This window comes from Erinaceus europaeus, chromosome 6 (genome assembly GCF_950295315.1).
Source record: "Erinaceus europaeus chromosome 6, mEriEur2.1, whole genome shotgun sequence".
Classification (NCBI taxonomy): Eukaryota; Metazoa; Chordata; class Mammalia; order Eulipotyphla; family Erinaceidae; genus Erinaceus; species Erinaceus europaeus.
In genome coordinates this window covers 26,044,848-26,067,538 of record NC_080167.1, presented here as the reverse complement: position 1 = coordinate 26,067,538, position 22,691 = coordinate 26,044,848, and the positions used below count along the sequence as shown (strand labels likewise).

General features: G+C 40.9%; 1 protein-coding gene across 2 annotated transcripts in view; it reads left to right on the top strand.

Moving 5' to 3' along the window:
- The window catches only part of MTR (5-methyltetrahydrofolate-homocysteine methyltransferase), a 77,998-nt gene extending 68,276 nt beyond the window's left edge, over positions 1-9,722 (top strand). The window contains exons 19-22 of one of the 2 annotated variants that reach the window (XM_060191941.1): positions 1,942-2,031; positions 4,677-4,829; positions 6,433-6,540; positions 9,618-9,722. In XM_060191941.1, the coding sequence (XP_060047924.1) occupies positions 1,942-2,031; positions 4,677-4,829; positions 6,433-6,540; positions 9,618-9,722 (456 nt within the window). Of the gene's footprint in view, positions 1-1,941; positions 2,032-4,676; positions 4,830-5,494; positions 6,541-9,617 lie in introns of those variants that run through there. The other variant, XM_060191942.1, reaches the window with a different exon arrangement.
- The last annotated feature ends 12,969 nt before the right edge of the window (positions 9,723-22,691 follow it).

The window sequence follows — 22,691 nt, the reverse complement described above, 5'->3', positions numbered from 1 at the left end:
TCAATAACAACAATAATAGCTACAGCAACAATAAAAAAAAACAAGGGCAACAAAAGGGAATATAAATAAATAAATATTTTTAAAAAAACAAAAAAGAGCTGATGAAGGGGGCCAGGAGTTAGCTCACCCAGTAGGGTATTGCCATACTCCTAACTTGGGTTTGAGTCCCTGACACCACATGGGATTACCATGCAAAGAGGATGCTTTACAGTCAGTGGAACAGTGCTGTTATGTCTCTCCTCCTTCTCCCTGTCTCTCTGTCTTTCACTCTCTACTTGGAGCAGGGTGGTTGGGGAGGTGAGGGTGGTTTACTGGGAGTGATGGAACCAGTCAGGCTCAAAGCCCTCAGCAAGGTCTTGGTAGGAAAGGAAAACTCTCTAAACATGTTCTGTTTAAGTCCAAAAGGACATCACAGTATCTATAAACCTGAAATTATACTAGAGAGTTATGAATTTTGACCCATAAAATGGTATGTTACTTCATCATTCCCTCCACTACCCATGTGAGACATCTCTTTCACTTATGACAGATAGGGCTCCCCATTTATATGACTATTGTCATTTAAGGTTTTGTTGACTTTGGATTTTATATCAGTCATTTGTTTTGGTCTGTATTCACTTTCAGAATTTGTTTACAAGTTTCTGTTTTTGTATATCATGCTGAGCTGCCAAGAGGTTTTACCCCTGGGTCACAGTTGTATCAAGGGAAAACTTAACAGCAATTGCAAGAACTTAGCAGTCCATCATATAAGAAATTTCCTCCATCTTACTGTAACCATTACGGCTTGTCACAAGCTGTTGACCCCTTTGTCATGTTAGCTAACTCTCAACCTTCAAGGAAACTTCTTTTTACCACGAAAGGGATTAAGAGTCAAAGCAGGTATGCTTTAATAATTCTCAAGAGTCACCAGCTTAGAGAAATTCTTCAGGATTTACCAAGTGCAAATGGAGCAAGAAAAGTAGAAACATCACGAGGTTTAAAAAAAAAAAAAGGTTAAAGAATATTTTTTTCTTTGAAAGAAAATGATCAACTCTTTCAATTAAATGATGAAGTCTACATCCAAGTTCTTGCCCAATATGTTATAGTAAATGGTGGGCAAAGTCCAATTTCACATGTTCCAAAGCTCTTTAACTCCATTTTTGGAGAGCAGTGAACTTGTTGAAGAAAGCAGGAAAGCAATTCCAGAAGCCAGACCTTCCACCTTCTGCATCCCACAAGGACTTTGGGTCCATACTCCCAGAGGGTTAAAGAATAGGAAAGCTATCAGGAGAGGGGATGCGATACAGAGTTCTGGTGGTGGGAATTGTGTGGAGTTGTACCCCTATTATCCTATGATTTAGACAATGTTTCCTTTTTATAAATAAAAATTAATAAATAAAATGTCCCTTTACCTTGTTAATTTGTGATGATCACCTCTTCAAGATTCCTAGACTTGTTTGGATCATCTTCTACTGATTGAGTCCCTGGCACTTTTCTTCATATGCTTTCTACCTGCCTTATGAGACCGCCAGGTTCTTGAGCAGCCATGTAGTCTGTCGTATGCCTCTTAGTGGGCATACTTTCAGGATGGCGTCTGGCTTAGGTTTATGTACAATCTGTCTGCAGATGTTTCTGTGGTAATGATGATCCTTGCCGAGAATTCTAAAAGCCTATTAGGTGCAGATAGCTCTTCTTTTACTGTCCTGGGTATCTTTTAATCCTAAATTGTTATCTTTTAAGAAAGGAAAAATAAATTGAACCTCATTCTGTCCCTTTACTAAATAAAGACTCTAATCCTAAAAGATTCTTTCCTTCCCTCAGATATCTATTGAGATCTTAATTCATGTCAGGTACTCTAGGGACTGGAAACTGAGAAGGAGAATATGGCACCATTTTTTTTTTTCCTGCCATAGAGTTCAAGATCTATTGTGCCCATCTCTCTTTGTTCTAATTTTAATTTAGACCCATGGCAAAGGAGGCAAGAAAGTCATCCAGACTGATGAGTGGAGGAACAGCTCCATTGAAGAACGTCTTGAGTATGCCCTTGTGAAGGTACGTGTAGATACAAGTGAGTGTGAACTGGAGGGCTGGAAGCTCTTTCATGGTAGTTGTCCGATGCCGTTGCTTGAGAGGTGGTGCTGATAGCAACTTGCAAGGAGATTCCTCTGACCACCTCCCAGTTAATTTTATCCTTACCTCTTTCCCTGCCCTCACCTCCACCTCTGACACAGTTGATAGTACTGAGAGACATTTTTTTTTCTTCAGTTTTTTATTTGTTTACCTATTTTTTTTTTAATGAGTTTTTAGAGAAAAAGTTTGAGAGAGCGCTCAGAGCGCTGCTCAGCTCTGCCTTTGGGTGGGCCTGGGGAGTGACCCTGGCATCTCAAAGTCTCAGGCTTGAAAGTCTTTTGCTTAACTACAATGCCATCTCCCTAGCCTTAGATACATATTTTTAGTTATTTGTTTATAAAATGGAAACACTGACAAGACCATAAGATAAGAGGGGTACAACTCCACACAAGTCCCACCACCAGAGTTGCGTATCCCATCCCCTCCCCTGATAGCTTTCCTATTCTCTTTTTTTTGAAATTTTAAAAATATTTATTTATTTATTCCCTTTTGTTGCCCTTGTTGTTTTATTGTTGTAGTTATTATTATTGTTGTTGTAGTTGATGTTGTCGTTGTTGGTTAGGACAGAGAGAAATGGAGATAGGAAGGGAGGACAGAGAGAAATGGAGAGAGGAAGGGAAGACAAAGAGGGGGAGAGAAAGATAGACACCTGCAGACCTGCTTCACTGCCTGTGAAATGATTCCCCTGCAGGTGGGGAGCCGGGGCCTTGAACTGGGATCCTTATGCCAATCCTTGCGCTTTGCACCATGTACGTTTAAACCACTGCACTCTACTGCCAGACTCCCAGCTTTTCTATTTTTTATCCCTCTGGGAGCATGGACCCAGGGGAATTATGGGGTGCGGAATGTGGAAGGTCTGGCTTCTGTAATTGCTTCCCTGCTGAACATTGGCATTGACAGGTCGATCCATACTCCCAGCCTGTCCTGAGAGACATTTTTGATTGGTAAAGCTGGGTATGAGACATGTTACTGTTATACAGATGCTAAATATCTACAGTGCAGAGGACAGGCCCACACAGAAGAGAACACTTCAACTTAGAATGGCAATATTGCTAATCTCCTTGACCAAGTTGTTGATACAGCCATATTATTGAGAGTAGACTTCCTTCCTTCCTTCCTTCCTTCCTTCCTTCCTTCCTTCCTTCCTTCCTTCCTTCCATTCTTCTTTCCATCCATCCATCCATCCATCCATCCATCCCTCTTTCCTTTCTCCTCCTCCTCCAACTCCTCCACCTCTTCCTCCTTTTCTCCCTCCTCCTCCGATTCCTCCTCCTCCTCTCTTTCTCCCCCCACCTCTTTTTTGTTTGTTTGTTTTATTTTAAACAAAATACACACAGGAAGAAAGAGAGAGAAATAGAGCACTGCTTAGCTCTGGCTTATGGTGGTGTTGGGGATTGAACCTGGGACCCCAGAGCTTCAGACACCAATATTATGCTGTGTCCCTAGCTCCTCCTTTTTCTTTTTTGAAAAACAGAGACAGAGAGGGAGACTGGCAGAAAGAGAGTGAAAGAGATCACAGCATCACAGCTTCCTCCAGGGCAGTGGGGGCCAGGGCTTAAGCGGTGGGTTTCACATCTGGCAAAGCAGCACTCTGTCCACATAAGCTATTCTGCCATCTCTTCATGTTTTCATTTTATTTGTGTAATAGACGGTTGTGTGTATGAACCACATCTTCTTTGCTCAATAGTGGGTACTTGGATTGATTCCAGTTCTTGCCTATACATACAAAGGCACAGATCTTTGTGAAAAATTTTAATGCTTGCTGAGTAAGTACCCAGAAACAGAGTATCTGGACTGTATGGATTTCCATCTTTAATTTTCTGAGGATTCTTCATACTTATGTTCATAATCGCTACACCAGTTTACATTCCCAGCCAAGGGCTCTGTTCCATCCACCTCCTCTCCAATACTTGTTACTTGTCTTTTGAATAACAAGCATTCTTATAGGCATGAGGTGATATGATATCTCACTGTTGTTTTGATTGCCATTTCTCCTAGTAATAAGTAGCGATGGGGGAGTTGGGCAGCAGGTTAAGCGCACGTGGCGCAAAGCACAAGGACCGGCATAAGGATCCCGGTTTGAACCCTGGGCTCCCCACCTGCAGGGGAGTCACTTCACAAGTGGTGAAGCAGGTCTGCAGGTGTCTTTATCTTTCTCTCCTCCTCGAGTCTTCCCCTCCTCTCTCCATTTCTCTCTGTCCCATCCAACAATGACATCAACAGCAACAACAATAATAGTTTCAAAAATAAAAAACAAGGGCAACAAAAGGGAAAATAGGTAAATATAAAAAAATAAGAAGTGATGAACATTTTTTCACATGCCAATTAGTCATCTAACGTCTTCTTTGGAAAAGTGTCTGTTCTGCTCTAATGTCTACTAATTGTGGAGTTTTGTGTTACTTGTATTATCTTGAATATTAACCCTTTGTTGGATGTTTGATGTGGAAACATCTACATTTTTTTACTTAGATGTATGTTTCTTTTGCTTTACAGAAAACTTTTAGTTTGATATCGGCCCATTTGTTTATTCTTGTAAGGACAAGTCTCAATGTGATTTTTTTTTGAAGGGCATTGAAAAATATATTGTTGAGGATACTGAGGAAGCCAGGCTGAACCAGAAAAAATATCCTCGGCCTCTGAATATAATTGAAGGGCCCCTGATGAATGGCATGAAAACTGTTGGTGACCTTTTTGGAGCTGGAAAAATGTTTCTACCTCAGGTTTGTAAGAAGATGGGGCCTGAGGGAAGGGGTTCTCACAACTGAAAGAAAAGAACATTTTTAAATTTTGTGTCAGTTTTTCAGCTTTTAATTTTTATAGGAATTCAGGCTTTGAGATCTAGTCAGGTTTTTAATACATTTATGAATAGTCTGTAAAAATCCATTTCTAGGGCCCTTCAGTTGAAAAGAAAAGTCAATATATATAATGTCTGTAATATTAGATTTAATTTGACCAGCCAATATTCCTCCTTAAGTGTAAGTATTTTGAGGTCAGTAGTGTGCACCTGATTTTGTGTACACGTCACTTTGAGCAAGGACCTGGGTTCAAAATCCCACATCCCCACCTGCAGGGCGGAAGCTTTATGAGTAGTGAAGCTGCAGGTATCTTTTTCTTTCTCCTTCACACCTCAACTTTTCTCTGTCCTATGAAAAGTAAATGAAAAAGGGGGTAGGAGGGAGAAGAAGAAAAACATACTACTTAGCAAATTGTGAAGAATAGGAATAGGAAAAATTAGGGTTGTGAAGAATAGAAAAATCTAAAACATCCTGTTCTCCCCCACCCCCCCACCTCTGGTTTCCTCATTCTGTTTTTAGTTATTAATTACCCAGTGTCCCTCATGCATTCATCAGCTCCTCCCTCCATCCCCCCCCCTTTTTTTAACCAGACCGGTGCTCAGTTGTGGCTTATGGTGGTGCTGGTGATTGAACCTGGGAGCTCAGAAACTCAAGCATTAAAGTTATCTGCATAAACATTATACTGTCTCTCCACCCCTACAGCTTTATACTGGGATACAGTTGGACAAGTTTTAACATGTTAATGTGGAAACCTTCACAACTGAGATAAGGAATCTCATTCTCTTTAATCTGCTCCAATCTGTGGCACTTTCTCAGTCTTTAGCGATTCCTAATTTAATTTGAACTTTTTCATTTTTCATTTTAGACTTAAAGACAGGCTTGCAAATGGAGTTCAAAAGTATTCATGCATCTCTCACCCAGCTTCTACCCATTATGATATATTTTTATATGATCACAGACAGTGGTCAGAACCAAGAAATTAACAGTGGTATATAGCTGTTAACCGAAGACCGTATCCTGGGGAAGTAGTGCTGCATGTGTATCTCTGTCTTTATTGCCCTATCTCCCCACCCCTCTCAATTTCTCTCTGTCTCTATCATATAAGTAAATAATAACAAAAAAGGACTGAATTCATGTCTCATCAGCCTTTCTACTACTTTTTAGGTTTTGGGATCTTATGTTGCTTTAATTATGTCATTTGAGACCATGCACATCTTTTTTCACTCCTGAACTTTATTTAGCAGACAGTGATGAATTTTATAAAAGACCCTGTTCTGTTTTTTTCTTCTTTTTTTTTTTTTTTTTGCCTCCAGGCTTATCACTGGGGCTCAGAGAAGGGGAGGATAGAGAGGGAGAAAGAGACACCTGCAGACCTGCTTCACTGCTTGTAAAGCGACCCCACCCCCACCCCCTGCAAGTGGGGAGCCAGGGGCTCAAACCAGGATCTTTGTGTGGGTCCTTGCAAGTGTCCATTAGCAATCATTGAGGTCGCTTGGTAAAGATTCCTGACTCTTTGTATTTTTCCCAGGTTATAAAATCAGCTCGAGTCATGAAGAAGGCTGTCAGTCATCTTATTCCTTTCATGGAAAAAGAAAGAGAAGAAGCTAAAGTGCTTAATGACACAGTAGAAGAAGAGGCAAGTCATTTTATCCAGCCTTGGGGCCCTCTGAAGAATTGACGTTGGAGAGCCTAAATGGGGTGGTGGTGGCGACCAAAGCCAAGTATCAGAATACCCAAGGGTTTTTAAGGTGTGTTTAACTTGCTGCGCTACCACCCAGGTCTCCTCAAGGGTTTTCTTTTGAATGTGGCTTCTTGAAAATGTTTTTAAATGTTTGTTTATTTATTTATTTATTTGATAAAGACAGAGAGAAAATACAGAGAAATACTTGTAATAGGGGCTGGGTGGTGGTGGATGAGCACATATGTTACAGTGCACAAGGACCCCCAGCCCCCACCTGTGGGGGAAAGCTTTGTGAGTGGTGGAGCAGTGTTGCAGGTGTCTCTCTGTCTCTCATCCTCTCTATCTTTATTTCTGGCTGTCTCTATACAATAAATAAAGATAATTTTTTTTTATATTCCAAAAAAAAAAAAATACTTGAAACATTGCTTCACCACTCATGAAAGCTTTCTTCCTGCAGGTGGGAACTGGAGGCTTGAAACTGGGTCCTTGCACACAGTAACATACACATACATTCAATTGGGTGTACCACCACCTGGCTTCCATTTTGAAGTTTTCTTATATGAGCATAATTTTTCTTTTTTAGCTTAATTTAATTTTACTTGTTGGACAGAGACAGAAATAAGCCAAGAGAAAAGGGGGAGGTAGGTAGAAAAAAAGAAAGACACCTGCAGCATTGCTTCATTGCTCATGGAAGGGGGGTCATGAGTTTTAACTCAGGTCCTTGTACACTATAACGTGGGCTTAATTAGGTGCACCTCTGCCCAGCCCCTGAGCATAGTCTTTCCAATGCAGCCCATAAATTATTTATTTATTTATTTATTTATTTTTAGTTTATCAAAAGGAAGCATTGACAAAACCATAGGATAAGAGGGGTACAGCTTCTCACAGTTCCCACCACCAGATCTCCGTATCCCATCCCTTCCCCTGATAGCTTTCCTATTCTTTAACTCTCTGGGAGTATGGACCCAAGGTCATTGTGGGATGCAGAAGGTGGAAGGTCTGGCTTCTGTAATTGCTTCCCCACTGAACATGGGCATTGACAGGTCGATCCATACTCCCAGCCTGCCTCCCTCTTTCCCTAGTGGGGAAGGTCTCTGGGGAAGCTGAGCTCCAGGACACATTGGTGGGGTTGTCTGTCCAAGGAGGTCTGGTCGGCATCAAGCTAGCATCTGGAACCTGGTGGCTGAAAAGAGAGTTAACATACAAAGCCAAGCAAATTGTTGACCAGTCATGAACCTAAAGTCTGGATTAGTACAGATGAAGAGTTGGGGGAGGGGGAGTCCTCCATTTTGTAGATAGCTAGCAGGCATATTTTAGTTATATTCCAAAGAGCTTGTGGCTATACTAGTTTGTCCCCCCCCCCCCCCCCGAGCCTGACATCTGATATGCAGGTGAATCCAAGTTACTGTCTGGTGAGATGATATCATGGCTGGAAAAGGAACAGAAAGTTGGATCAGGGAAGAGAGTAGCTCCCTAATATGGGAAAGGGGTATAAATATTATTGACTGTAAACCCCATCAATTTGATCTGGTCTGGGGCCCATATTCAGTTTAGGAGCCTATGTGACCTCTGCATCCCTGTAGATCTGAGCTCACATTTTGTGGTCATGACTAGGAACGTTCCAAGCTGCCCCAATATCAGGACCCATCTTCCTCAGGTGTAGCATAGAGTATGCTGTCTATCCTTCCATTGGAGGATGGGACATTCTCTACCATTGTTGATCCAAGTTGAGGGCAAGGTACTATGGGGCCCACAAAGGGGTCTAGTTTGTTGTTCCCATAACTCATTTTCTTTCTTTCTTTTTTGCCACTAGACTATCACTGGGGCTCACTGCCTTCATGACTCTGCCATTTGGAGTGTCTATTCCCTTTTGATTCAGTTTGAGAGATAGGGGGAGAGAAGGACAGAAACAGAGAGGAGACACCTCCAGTACTGCTTTATTGTTTGTGACACCCCCCTCCCCCACCCGCATGTAAGAACCAGGGACTTGAACCCAGATCCTTGCATTTGGTAATGTGTGCACTATACTGGCTGTGCCACCATCTGACCCCAAAGCCCATAATTTCAAGACATAAACCATTTCATCCCTTCAGCTTCTACTATGTGCCAGGTACTGTGTGCTAGATACTGTAGCTATGAAAATCTATTCCTGCCCTTGAAGTAATTAAGTAAGTAATGTTTGGTTTTGCGAAACCTTAATTGAATATTCTTTGTATACTGGTAATGTCCTTGGCACCTTTTCTGCATTCAATTTAATTCTCCTTGGCTGTACTGCCATAGTAAATCATCATGCTTTTGACCTTGTTTAACTCCCTGTGAAGCTCAGTGAGCTTTGGCTCCTGTGATTCCGAATTCCTGAGCTGATCTGAGCTTATCGATAGTAGACAGGAATAGTGTTTACAAAAGTCTCCCATGCCCTGTATGCCTTTTTCTTCTCTCTTCCTTTTTTTTTTTTTTTTGGGGGGGGGGTCTTCTTTCTCCTATCTTTTCCTTTTGAGGGAGGAGAGGGGATGCTTACAATGCAATAGTCCGTCAATGTTGAAGAAATAAGATGGTAAATCATATATCTGTTTGCCATGCCATTGGTTTTAGTTGTTCAGATTCTGATGTGACATATGCAGTTCATTAGGTACTGCTTCACCTGCCCAAACCCCACCACCACCCCCATCTTTCTACCCTTTCCTGGTAGTAATAGTGTTTGTCTTCTTTTTTCCCCCTTGATTAAGCATATGGTCTTCAACTATAGTATTGTTTTGTGTTTGAACTTCAGCTGTTCCTTGAAGTGATCGAGCCTCTCATTTGGGATGTGTGACCCTGAGCTAACCAACCTAGCTATCCCTCCTTTAAACTTTTTGGGCTTCCAGTTTTCTGCTTGCAAAATACATGATTGGACTTCTGGATCAGTTGTCAAGACTATCTTAGTTGTGTTAAGTTGCTTTTGGTCTTGAGACCTGTTCATCTCTAGGGTACTAAGTGATTTACATTAAAATGAGCACAGAAATCCTTAGCTCTTTAACTGACTTTTTCCACAGGACCCTTACCAAGGCACTATTGTGTTGGCAACTGTTAAAGGTGATGTGCATGACATAGGCAAAAACATAGTTGGAGTGGTCCTAGGCTGCAATAATTTCAGGTAAGTTAAAACTTACCCATGTCAACCCTTTTTCTTGTTTAAAAATGCAAGTATTGCCAGGCTTGTTCTTATATCATGGGAGGTGGAGGATATATATATTCCCTCAGATCACTGAGCAGTACTAGGGAACATGGGATTTTTTTTTTTTCTTTACTGAGGGATTAATTTTTTTCTTTACTGAGGTTTACAGTCAACATAAAACACAAGTAGTTTTGTACATGCGTAACATTTCTCAGTTTTCCACATAACGATTCAACTCCCACTAGGTCTTCCTGCCATCATGTTCCAGGACCTGAACACTCTCCTTCACCCCAGAGTCTTTTACTTTAGTGCAATACACCAACTCCTGTCCAAGTTCTGCTTAGTTTTTCCCATTCGGATCTTGTTTTTCAACTTCTGTCTATGAGTGAGAGCATCCCATATTCATCCTTGTCTTCCAGATGATCTCACTTAACATGATTCCTTCAAGGTCCATTCAAGATGAGGTGAAGAAGGTGAATTCACCAGTTTTAATATCTGAGTAGTATTCCATTGTGTATATTATGGACCACAACTTAACTCAGCCACTCATCTGTTTTTGGAATCCTGTGTTGCTTCCAAGTTTTGGCTATTATGAATTGTGCTGCTTTGAACATAGGTAGACACTAATTTTTTTGGATGGGTATATTTGGTTCCCTAAGATATATCCCCTGGAGAGGAATTTCAGGATCATAGGGTAGGCTCACTTTTAGTATTCTGAGAGTTCTCCAGACTGCTGACCATAGTGGTTAGGCCAATTTACATTCCCACCAGTAGTTCAGGACGGTTCCTTTGTCCCCATAACCTCTCTAGCATTTGTCACTGCTATCTTTTCTGATGTATAACATTCTCATAGGAGTGAAGTGGTATCTCATTGTTGTCTTTATTTGCATTTCTCTGACAATCAGTGACTTGGTGCATTTTCTCATGTTTGTTGGCCTTTTGGATTTCTTCTGTTGTGAATATTCTGTTCATATCTTCTCCCCATTTTTGGATGGGGTCATTTGTTTTCTTGTTGCTGAGTTTGGTGAGCCCTTTATATATTTTAGTTATTAGCCTCTTTTCTGATATATGGCGTGTAAATATCTTCTCCCATTCTGTAATGGGTCTCTTGAACCTGGGATTTTTGATTCTTTAGACATGAACGTCTTTCTGCCTAACCATTATATTGTCTCCCCAGCCCACTTTGCTTTTTTAAAAATTTTCTACATTGTGAGTATACTTTATTTATTTATTTATTCCCTTTTCTTGCCCTTGTTTAATTGTTGTAGTTGTTGTTATTGATGTCATCATTGCTAGATAGGACAGAGAGAAATGGAGAGTGGAGGAGAGAAAGATAGACACCTGTAGGCCTGCTTCACTGCCTGTGAAGCGACTCCCCTGCAGGTGGGGAGCTGGGGCCTCGAACCGGGATCCTTACACCGGTCCTCGCGCTTCATTCCACGTATGCTTAACCCGCTGCACTACCACCCGACTCCCTGAGTATACTTTTTAAAAGCAAGTTAAACTAATCGTTATTCAATCTGTATTATGTTCAATATGGGCAAAAATAATAGTAAAAATAATCAAGCAACAACAAAGCAACCAAGAAGCTTTTTGAAAATTGCCATTGGGCCAGAGTTTCTAGTAGCTAAGACATTGGCCTTTTCCCAAAGCAGGTGACATTGCACATGCTCCTTTTATTTGGGGGGGGGGGGGTGAAGGCTCAATAAAATTGTCATATTTATTTGTTTGCCACCAGGTTTATCCCTGGGACTTTATACCTGCACAATTCCTCTATTCCCCATGGATTTTTTTTTAAGGATAAGAGAGAGAAAGAGATAGAAACAAAGAAAGATAAGAGGAGACATCATACCAGTGTTCTACCACTCATGAAGCTTCGTTGGTGCAGGTCTGAAAGGCAGGTTCTTGGTGCTTGGTAAAGTTTCTACTCTACTAGGTGAGCTATTTCCACACCCCTTGCCATGTTTTAGAGCCCTTGACTAGTTAAGAGTTATATGTATAAGGACTTGACTATGTAATCCTCTTTCCTTTACCTAGTGTAGGGCCGGACATGCTCTTTGGTAATAATAGTTAGTTTTTGACATGTTGTATACAAGAAAATCCCTCTCCGATATATCTCGTTAAAAAAAGAATTCAGCGGGGAGTTGGGCAGTAGCGCAGCGGGTTAAGTGCAAGTGGCGCAAAGCGCAAGGACCGGCATAAGGATCACGGTTCGAGCCCCTGGCTCCCTACCTGCAGGGGAGTCGCTTCATAGGCAGTGAAGCAGATCTGCAGGTGTCTGTCTTTCTCTCCCCCTCTCTGTCTTCCCCTCCTCTCTCCATTTCTCTCTGTCCTATCCAACAACAACGACATCAATAATAACTACAGCAATAAAACAACAAGGACAACAAAAAGGAATAAGTAAATAAATAAATAAATAAGAATTCAGCTTAAGTCATTTCTTTGTGAAAGCTGACAAACTACAGAAAGTGCATTTTGCTCAGATTTCAACATATTGTAATTATTTTTTTGTAATGAGAAGTCTGATATCACTAATGTCTTCTCTGGCTCATGTCCAACCAGTAGTCCTTTTGAGTCACAGACATCTTTTCAATGTCAAGCCAAGAGAGACTTAACTACGGCTGTAGTGGCACCCCTTAGAATTCTCACCTAATTTTCAGGTAATAATTCAGCTAATTCTCAGGTAATAATTCCTATTTTAGTCTTCTTACTTATTCATAGTCCTGGAAATGAGAGCTATAGTTCCTAGGATATATTTATTTTAAAAATATATACACATGCTATAAATATAGTAGAGGCTATTACAGTGAGATTTTGTTTGGGATGCCAAGGAGGTAGATTGCATGTCTTGCCTGCATGAAATCCTGGGTTTGATCCTTGGCACTATCTGTGAGAGCAACAAAAACAGCAACAAGTAGAACTCCAAGGATATAGAGCATTGTTTGTCTCATAAAACAACAAATAACCTTTATAATATGTATTTGGATAAAGACATTGTGTCCCTAACATTATTATCACTGCAATTGTTTCTCCATTTTCATGCCTGTTGTTGCTTTGTATTGATCACTGCTAGTTTAATTTTTTTTTTAATTTTTTTATTAGTATCTTTATTTGTTGGATAGAGACAGCCAGAAACTGAGAGGAAGGGGGAGACAGAGACAGAGACACCTGCAGCCCTGCTCCACCACTCATGAAGCTTCCTCTTGCAGGTGGGGCCCAGGAACTTAAACCTAGGTCCTTGCACTTAGTACTATGTGCACTCAACCAGGTGTGCCACCGCCTGCCCCCTTTTTTGAGCTACAAAATGTTTGTACCAGGCATTGCACTCCAGGCCTCAAAATAGTCCAGTTGACATTTTGTCCATTCAAGAAATTAACTTTTTTTTTTTTTTGGTTGTTTTTCAAAGAACAGGTGTGTTTCTCTTTTGTTGTTCCACCACCTGTCCCCATGCTCCATCTTCTCCCCTTCCTATCCCTACTTCCCCCCCACGTCTTCCTTCCTTCCTTCCTTCCTTCCTTCCTTCCTCCCTCCCTCCCTCCCTCCCTCCCTCCCTCCCTTCCTTGCAGAGAATGAAAGAGATCACAGCACTGAAGCTTCCTCCAACTTGTCTGGGGGCTGGGCTTAAACCTGGCTTTAGCTCAGGGCAGAGCCAGGGTAGGGGACACTCTATAGTTCCCGTTACCGGAACCCTGAACTGTAAGTCAGATGCACACACTTTAGGTCATTCATCCCAAAGGATGGGATTTGATCAAAAATCACTCAACCCTCATTTATTCTTCAACCAGTTCAGTCTGTTCCCGACTCTCTTGTGGTGCTGTTGGCCTGGAGTCAAGCAGAAGGATTTGTCTGCTTTTACTGAAAACTTGAGGTTAACTTTTTAACAGAATAATAACTACGTATTCAGCTGTCATAATGGGACAGGAGTTAATTGAAAAGGTGACTCATAGGCAACACTTCCTAAAAACAATTCTTGAGATACTACTGTCATGTATTTATCTTTTTTGTTGTTGTTCTGAGAGGACCATACTAGCGGTCTTTTTCCTCCAGTAAAGACGTACAAAATGGCCAAGGAAAACTGTGGCATTTCTCCAGGGTGCTACTAGAACTGAATGTCAAAAGTTGGGAAAGCCTGCTTATTAAACCCGAGGCTTTTCTCTAGCACATCCAGTTCTTTTGCCTCGCGCATTAAAGTCTGCTTATCTTTGCTACGAAGTCTTAAGTGGAGAACCGCTTCCCATTAAAACTTTTACTTGCTGTTTTTACAAAAATGTGAAATAAATGTGCAAACTTCTTATTAAGTCAGATACCCCTTTGGAACCTATGTCTGTAACACATGAACTCTTTTGGCACCGGTGAGATTAATTTTGTGCTATCAACTAACAGATACTGCTCTGGAGATCTGTCTGTATTGTGTGAGTGCCTTGTTTGAGGCTGGATTCTAAAGTAAATCCTATGACTAGTGAATCAGTCTAGCAAACCATCCAGTACCAAATCCTAATGTAACTTTCTGGGTTCTGGCTCTTTCTTATTGGTGCAGTAAATCTCACAATGACAAGAAGAGGTTTTCTTTTCTTTTTTCTTTTTTCTTCCTTTGTGGAGTAAAAAGCAGTATAAAGGACTAAAAGTGATGGTTATTTCTAGCCAGAAAATATATTATTATGAGATAATGCAATAGATTCTGCAGTGTAATGTAATTTGCAACCTTGAGAATTGGAATAGATCTAGTGCTCTATCCACCAAGAATCTAGTAATATCTGACATTTGTTTATTGCTTCAAAATGTATTTACTTCGTTATTGTCTTTGTGATTTTTCCCCCTTTTTCTTCCAACTTTCTTTTCCTCCTCCCCCCCATCATCATCATCTTCTTCTCTTCCTCCTCTTTCTTCTTTGTGGTTGATCCTGCTGCTCAATTTTGACCTTTTTCAACTATTGCATTTTTAATGAGAAAACTGAGGCAATAAGGGAGATTTAGAGAAGTTAAAATGATTTTATTTTTTTCATTGTTGTTGCTGGAGTATCACCACTCTGGGATGACTTGTTAGATAAAAAGAGAGACAGGTTGAAAGAAAGCATAGCCCCAAACCTGCCTACAAACCTTCTTTACAGTGTGATGGGAACCAGGCTTGAACCTGGGCTATATGCACATGGTAAAGCAGCACACTATCCATGTGAGCTATTTTGCCTGCCTAGTGAATGATTTCCTTATGGTCACACAGCTAGCAAGTGCTAGGCCAACTCAGGGCTCCTGGTTACAAACGTCGAAACTACGTCCTATGTTAGTTTGCCATCTGACTTCTAATAGATATTCCAGTTGTTAAGTAACTTGTACTGTAAATGCTTCCTACGCCCCCCCCCCCCCCCGAGTACTGATCACTCTGGCTTATGGTAGTGTGGGGGACTGAACCTGGGACTTTGGATAACCATTATGCTATCTACCCCTGCCCTAAATGTTTACTATTAACACTCCAGTTAAATTCACTATTAAATCATTTGATGACTTCTTAAAGATATTATTGCCTTTGAAAAAGTTATATGCAGTATTTATGAATATTTTTGATAGGGTGTTTTATTTCATAATTCATTTTAGGTACATTCTTCTGTAATTATGTAAAAAGTTGATACAGACTACACCTACTGAGCAACACATACTATGATACCATGTAAGAAAAAGCAGGCCATATTAGTAGAAAAAATTTAAATTAGTTAGAACACAATCAGTACTTAAAAAATATGGATCTTGTGCAACAGATAATGAAGTATATTTATATTTTAATTAGTGGTTCTTAGAACTGTAGTGTGTATAAAAATACAATATATGGCTAAGAAACACTTTGAGACTGTATTCAGATTTTCATCTAAATGAGAAAAATGACTATTTCTAAATCAAGAGTATACTAAGCTAGTCACTGCTAATTGTGCTCACTTAATTATTTAGAGGTTTAATGCCCCAAAATCCCTGTTGTCACAATTGACAGAATTTCTTTTTTGTGAAGTATAGTTCATGGTATATACTACATTTTCTTTATTTTCTTAGCTTGACAGTTTATTGGGCATTTGGAAAAGTCATGACATATCTTTTTTTCTTTTTCTTTTCTTGAAATATTATTTATTAATGAGAAATATAGGAGGAGACAGAGAAAGAACCAGACATCACTCTGGTACATGTGCTGCTGGGAATTGAACTCAGGATCTCATGCTTGGGGGTCTAATGCTCTATCCACTGTGTCAATTCCCAGATCACATGACCTCTTTTTTCTACATTTTATATGCAAAAAAATGCATCATGACTTTTCTGACAACCCAATATTTATTTTTTAAAAAGGGGGAGGAGTGCAGTGGGTTAAGCGCATATGGCATAAAGTGTAAGGAACAGCATAAGGATCCTGGTTTGGTAGTGCAGTGGTTTAAGCGCAGATGGCACAAAGTGCAAGGAACGGCGTAAGGATCCTGGTTCGAACCCCCAGCTCCCCACCTGCAGGAGAAACTTTACAAGCAGTGAAACAAGTCTGCAGGTGTCTTTCTCTCCCCCTCTCTGTCTTCCCCATTCTCCATTTCTCTCTGTCCTATCCAACAATAAGGACATCAATAACAACAACAATAAAAAACAACAAGGGCAACAAAAGGGAATAAATAAATATTTAAAAAGACAAAAGAGCTGCTGAAGATTGCACTTGCTGCCTCTCATGTACACTTTACTGCTGAGCCATTTCTGGAGTCTAGGTTTTTTTTTGTTTTTTGTAGAGCAGGAGCTATAAAAACAGCTCTGCTACTTATGGAGTTATTATTATTCACATGTATGTTCTCTGAGAGTTAAACTCAGTGCCTCACGTACACAAGGTGGATAGGTGGGTGGGTGTTCTTGTCACTTGAGAGAAGGATCTGACATAAAGGTGGTTTATCTTGTGGAGTCTGAACCTCACACACACATTATTTCATCGCTCTGAGCTACTTATTTGTTTAGATAGACAGGGAGAGATATCATCAGCACCAGAGCCTCCATGGGGTCATAGCACCTCACATGTGGAGCTCCCTACTATCCTCATGTAGCCTTTTTTTTTTTTTTTTTTGCCATCAGTGTATTTGCTGGCGTTGGGTACCCACATGTCTCCACCATTCATTCCCAGTGACCTTCCCCTAACCCCCTTTTCTTTCTTTATAACAGAGGGTAAGAAATAGAAAGGAAGAGTGAGACAGAGAGACAACCACCCCTCATGAAGCTTTCCCCCCTACAAGTGGGGACCAAGGACTTGAACCCAGGTCCACTCATGGTAATGTGTACATTCTAGTAGGTCAAGCACCACCTAATCCCTTATCCCTATTATTTTATAATCCTATAAATCACTATTAACTCATTAATATAAAAGTTATTTTAAAAAATGAGGGGCCTAGACCTCTAACAGATCCTCCTCTCCACTGTCATTGGTCATCTCTATCAGGAACAACATAATGGACCCCTATGTGGACCCATACAGAACGTTGTCCTTAATGCCGATCAACAATGGTCAGGACTCTCAGAAGGGAGGTTGCGCCAAAATACTCTACCAGTCAAGGAAGATGGGCCCGGCAACGGGTGCAGCCTAGAATGTTCCCAGCTATAACCACAGGATGTGAGCTCAGACCTACAGGGGTGCGGAGGTTACACAGGCTCCTGCACTGAATATGGCCCCAGATCAAATCAGTGGGGTTTTCAGTTAACACGATTTATATACTTTTCCCACTCGGTTGGCTAGGTCCTCTGCCATTGTGTTCCAGGCCCTGAGTCCTCACCCACTCCAGAGTCTTTTACTTTCGTGCAATACAACAACTCCAGTCTGAGAACTGTTTAGTCTTTCCCCTTCTGATCTTGCTTTTCAACTTCTGCCTATGAGTGAGATCATCCTATGTTCATCCTTTGTTGTTTTCGACAGGTTATGTTGTTTTCGCCGGGCTGGCTTCACGGGTGGGTAACAGACGACCAGGGACTCATGGTTGAGCTGTAGGCAGTATCTCTTTATTCATGCAGGACGCAGCACAATCTAAGCCGAGCTGAGCTAAACTAAAGGTACCCTAAAACTCACAATGCTGTCTTTATATATACTTGCGAAGTAGTGTGGAAACAGGATGTGACATAGAGAGGGTGGAGAGAAAAGTGACTGGTGAAAATCAGAGTGTGACAAGGAGGGGGCAGAGCAGGTGAGAATCCTATCACTGAACCACCAATGCCCTGGAGGGAAGGTGGTACTTGTTAACAGTGGTTATGTAAATAGAATGAAGTGGTTATGTAAATAGAATAGTGTTAAGCAGGGGGGATTTAAACCAAATGAAACAGAAGGAGTCTCATGCATACCAACAATCCTTCTGTTTCTGACTTATCTCACTTAACATGATTCCTTCAAGCTCCATCCAAGATGAGGCGAAAAATGTGAAATCACCATTTTTAATATCTCAATAGTAATAATATTCCATTGTGTATATAGACCACAATTTGCTCAGCCACTCATCTGTTGTTGGACACCTGTGTTGCTTCCAAGTTTTGGCTATTACAAAATTGTGCTTCTATGATCATAAGTATACAGAAAATCTTTTTTTCTCTCTATTTATTTATTTATTTTAATTTCTTTATTGGGGGGATTAGTGGTTTACAGTCAACAGTAAAATATAATAGTTTGTACATGTGTAACATTTCCCAGATTTCCACATAACATTTCAGACAAGTTCGGGCATGTTCAGGGTGGCATGGCCATAGAGCCATATAACATTCAAACCCCACTAGGTCCTCATTTGCCATCATGTTCCAGGATCTGAATCCTCCCCCCAAGAGCCTTTTACTTTTTTTTTTTTAATTTCTTTATTGGGGAATTAATGTTTTACATTCAACAGTAAATACAATAGTTTGTACATGTATAACATTTCCTAGTTTTCCATATAACAGTACAACCCCCACTAGGTCCTCATCATTCTGTTTGGACCTATATTCTCCCCTCTGCCCACCCCAAAGTCTTTTACTTTGGTGCAATACACCAAGGGAGCAAATCTTTCCCTTTGACAGCAGTCTCTTTGTCCGTGCCACCTGGCTTTCTTTTGCTGTTCATTCATCTGAGACCTAAGCTTGTTTCTATACTGGTTATTATATGTGTGTTATCATTGTGGGTAACAAGAACAGACGCCTCGGGGCTGGGTGGTGGCACACCTGGTTGAACGCACATGTCACAGTGTGCAAGGACCCAGGTTCAGGCCCCCAGCCCCCACTTGCAGGGGGGAAATTTTGCAAATGGTGAAGCATTGTTGCAGGTGTCTCTCTGTCTCTCTTCTTCTCTATCACCCCCCTTCCCTCTGGATTCCTTGCTGTGTCTATCCAATAAATAAATAAAGATTCTACAAACAAACAAACAAACAAACAAACACCAGAGGCCTCTAGTATGCTTCTATATTGTCTAGAACTCTGCCCCAAAAACCCACTTTTGAACTAGCCAAGTTCAAAGTTAGAAGGGAGCAACTTCAGGAGTTGGGCAGTAGCGCAGCGGGTTAAGTGCTCCTGGCACCAAGCGCAAGGACCAGCGTAAGGATCCCAGTTCGAGCCCCCGACTCCCGACCTGTCGGGGAGTCGCTTCACAAGTGGTGAAGCCGGTCTGCAGGTGTCTATTTTCCCCCATCTCTGTCTTCCCCTCCTCTCTTCATTTCTCTCTGTCCTATCCAATGACATCAACAACAGCAATAATAACTACAACAATAAAACAATAAGGGAAACAAAAGGGAATAAATGCAAAAAGAAAGGGAGCAACTTCAGTCTAGCATAGTACCTCTGTATCTAACTCAAAGCCACTGATCATGTGAGCAGTATCCCAGTTCGTCTCTCTGAGTCCTAGTATGATTTTTTTTGTCCCCTAGTAAGATTTAAGACGGGCTTATATATTCAGAATTGAACTCAGTTGCCTGGCTCATTGTTCTTAGATCTCTTCACTACCTACAGTTAGCTTCTCTCTCTTGCTGGATTAACCTTTTCTGTATAACCCCTAAACAGGAGAATGCTCCCAAACTCAGTTTTTGGGTCTCTTCTCTGTTTTCAGCACCTTGCTTAGTACCTTTCGAAATGTAATATGTATTTGGATTACCTAGGTCTGGACCTAGGGTTCTGCATTTCAGAGACACTCCCAGGTATTGTTGGTGTTGCTGGGCCAAGGAACACAGCTAAGGTAGCAGATTCTAGGCCAGTTCCTTATCAATTCATCCAGTCTCCTAAGTTGAAACACCTTTCAGTCTTCTACAAACCCCACATTATTGGTTTATTTATTTTCCCTTTTGTTGCCTTTGTTGTTTTATTGTTGTAGTTATTATTGTTGTTGCTATTGATGTCATTGTTGTTAGGGCAGAGAGAAGTGGAGAGAGGAGGGGAAGACAGAGAGAAAGACAGACACCTGCAGACCTGCTTCACCACCTTTGAATCGACTCCCCTGCAGGTGGGGAGTTGGGGGCTCGAACCAGGATCCTTACATCAGTCCTTGTGATTTGCGCCACGTGTACTAACCCGCTGCACTACCTCCTGACTCCCAAATCCCATATTTTTATCTCTAACGTGGATCTCTCACCTCAACTCAGATCTACCCAGCAGTCCAATAGATAGCAAAAGAAATCTCAATCTCAGTGTTTGAAAATTGAACAAAATGCTGCTCTCTTATGGACAATTCCCTGGTGCTCTCTAGTTTAATGCACAGAAAATTCAGTTTTCTTGTTGTCTAGACCAAAACACTTGAGTCATCATTGACTCTTGCCTTTGTTCATCCCACACAGGAAAACTGTCAGCAACTCTCATCATTTCTGCTTTCACAGTGTCTCCAAAATCTAGTCATTTCTTAAGAAAATATTATCAACTAATAAATTTCAAGTAAAAAAAATGTTTATTTATTGACAAGAGAGAAAAAACTAGAGTATCACTCTGGTACATTTGATGCTAGAGATCAAACTTGGGACCTCATGCTTCTAAACCTAATACTCTGTTCACTGAATCACTTCCTGAGCTGCTGTCAATTAGTTTTTTTTTTAAATATTTATTTATTCCCTTTTGTTGCCCTTATTTTATTGTTGTAGTTCTTATTATTGTTGTTACTGATGTCGTTGTTGGATTGGACACAGAGAAATGGGGAGGGGAGAGAAAGACAGACACCTGCAGACCTGTTTCACCACCTGTGAAGCGACTTCCCTACAGGTGGGAAGCTGGGGGCTTGAACCGGGATCGGTCCTTGTGCTTTGCGCCACATGCACTTAACCTGCTGCATCACCGCCCGACTCCCCGTCAAGTAATTTTTTTGTTTTTTTTTGTCAAGTAGTTTTTAAACATTGATTTCATTGGGAAATTTTTTATTACCTCTTTAACTTTTATCAGAAAAGCAAAAATGCATGATATGATTTTTAAACATCTTTTAAATAAGTATGCATGCTAGAATTGAATCTTTTAAATGGGGGGCCAGCCAGTGAGATAGCTCAGCTGGGAGTTCACGTGCTTCGCCATGTACCTGAACCAAAAGTTTGAGTTTACTACGTGCGAGCACTGTGACACTGGGGGAAGCTTTACTGCTGTGGTGCAGTTTTCAAGTGACACTAATTATTACTGATTCACAAAGTTAAACAGTTATCACGACTGTTTCATATGTATATATATGTATTACTAGAGCCTGAAACAACAATATGACATGCAGAAACTATTATATCAATGATTTGTGTTCTATGTGAATTATGTAGTAAAGTAACTATTTCAAGAAGCTTAGCATAGTACCTAGCATATAATGAGTACCTGAAAAGTGATAGTTTTAGTTGTGGTTATTGACGTTTAGTGAGGGTTCCAATGGGAATCCAGTTTATAATGGAGTAGTTAGTATTCAGTGTCAAAAAAAAAAAAATGTTGATATCAGCTTTGTTTACAGTGACTTCTTCTTAATTTTCTGACATCTCATTTCTGTGTCTCAGGGTTATTGATCTAGGAGTCATGACGCCCTGTGACAAGATACTGAAAGCTGCTCTTGACCACAAAGCAGGTACTGTACAACTGGACTAATGTTACTAAATGTCACTTTCCCCAGTGTCGGTCAGTGACTACTAGTGTCCCAGCTCATGGGGGACCAGTGGGACACTTAGTTTCATGCCAGTCCCTACTTGGGGGCTGCTTCCACTGCCATTTGTAATGGGGACTAAAGAGGAGAGGTGAATCCTTTTATAACACTGAAGATGGGGAGTGGGCACAGACTTACAAGAGAACAGTGTTATATTAGATCTTTTCTGTCTCTTTCTTTCTCTCTCTCTGTGTAGTTATTTTTATGTTTCTTTTAAAAAATATTTTATTTATTTTGCCTTTGGTTGCCCTTGTTTTTTATTGATGTTGTAGTTATTATTGTTGTTGCTATTGATGCCATCATTGTTAGATAGGACAGAGAGAAATGGAGAGAGAAAGGGAAGACAAAGAGGGGGAGAGAAAGATAGACATCTGTAGACCTGCTTCACCACTTGTGAAGTGATTCCCCTGCAGGTGGGGAGCCGGGGGCTTGAACCGGGATCCTTATGCCGGTCCTTGCGCTTTATGCCACGTGCACTTAACTGGCTGCGCTAACACCCAACTCCCTGTTTTTATGTTTCTTAAGACACTGACACTTTCCAATTTGGGAGCTCATGGACTAACAGTATATTCTATTATATGGTTTCCCAAAACTGTGGTAAGTAAATTATTGCAAATTTGAATTACAAATAATTTTTACTACTCAGAGAAAACAATGAATTGAAACCCCAATCAGGAAATAATATTGTAAAATTAGAAATTGGGAACTTGGGAGCTGGGCGGTAGCACAGTGGGTTAAGTGCACGTGGCACAAAGTGCAAGGACCAGCATAAGGATCTTGGTTCGAGCCCCCAGCTCCCCACCTGCAGGGGAATCACTTCACAAGTGGTGAAGCAGGTCTGCAGATGTCTATCTTTCTCTCCTCTCTA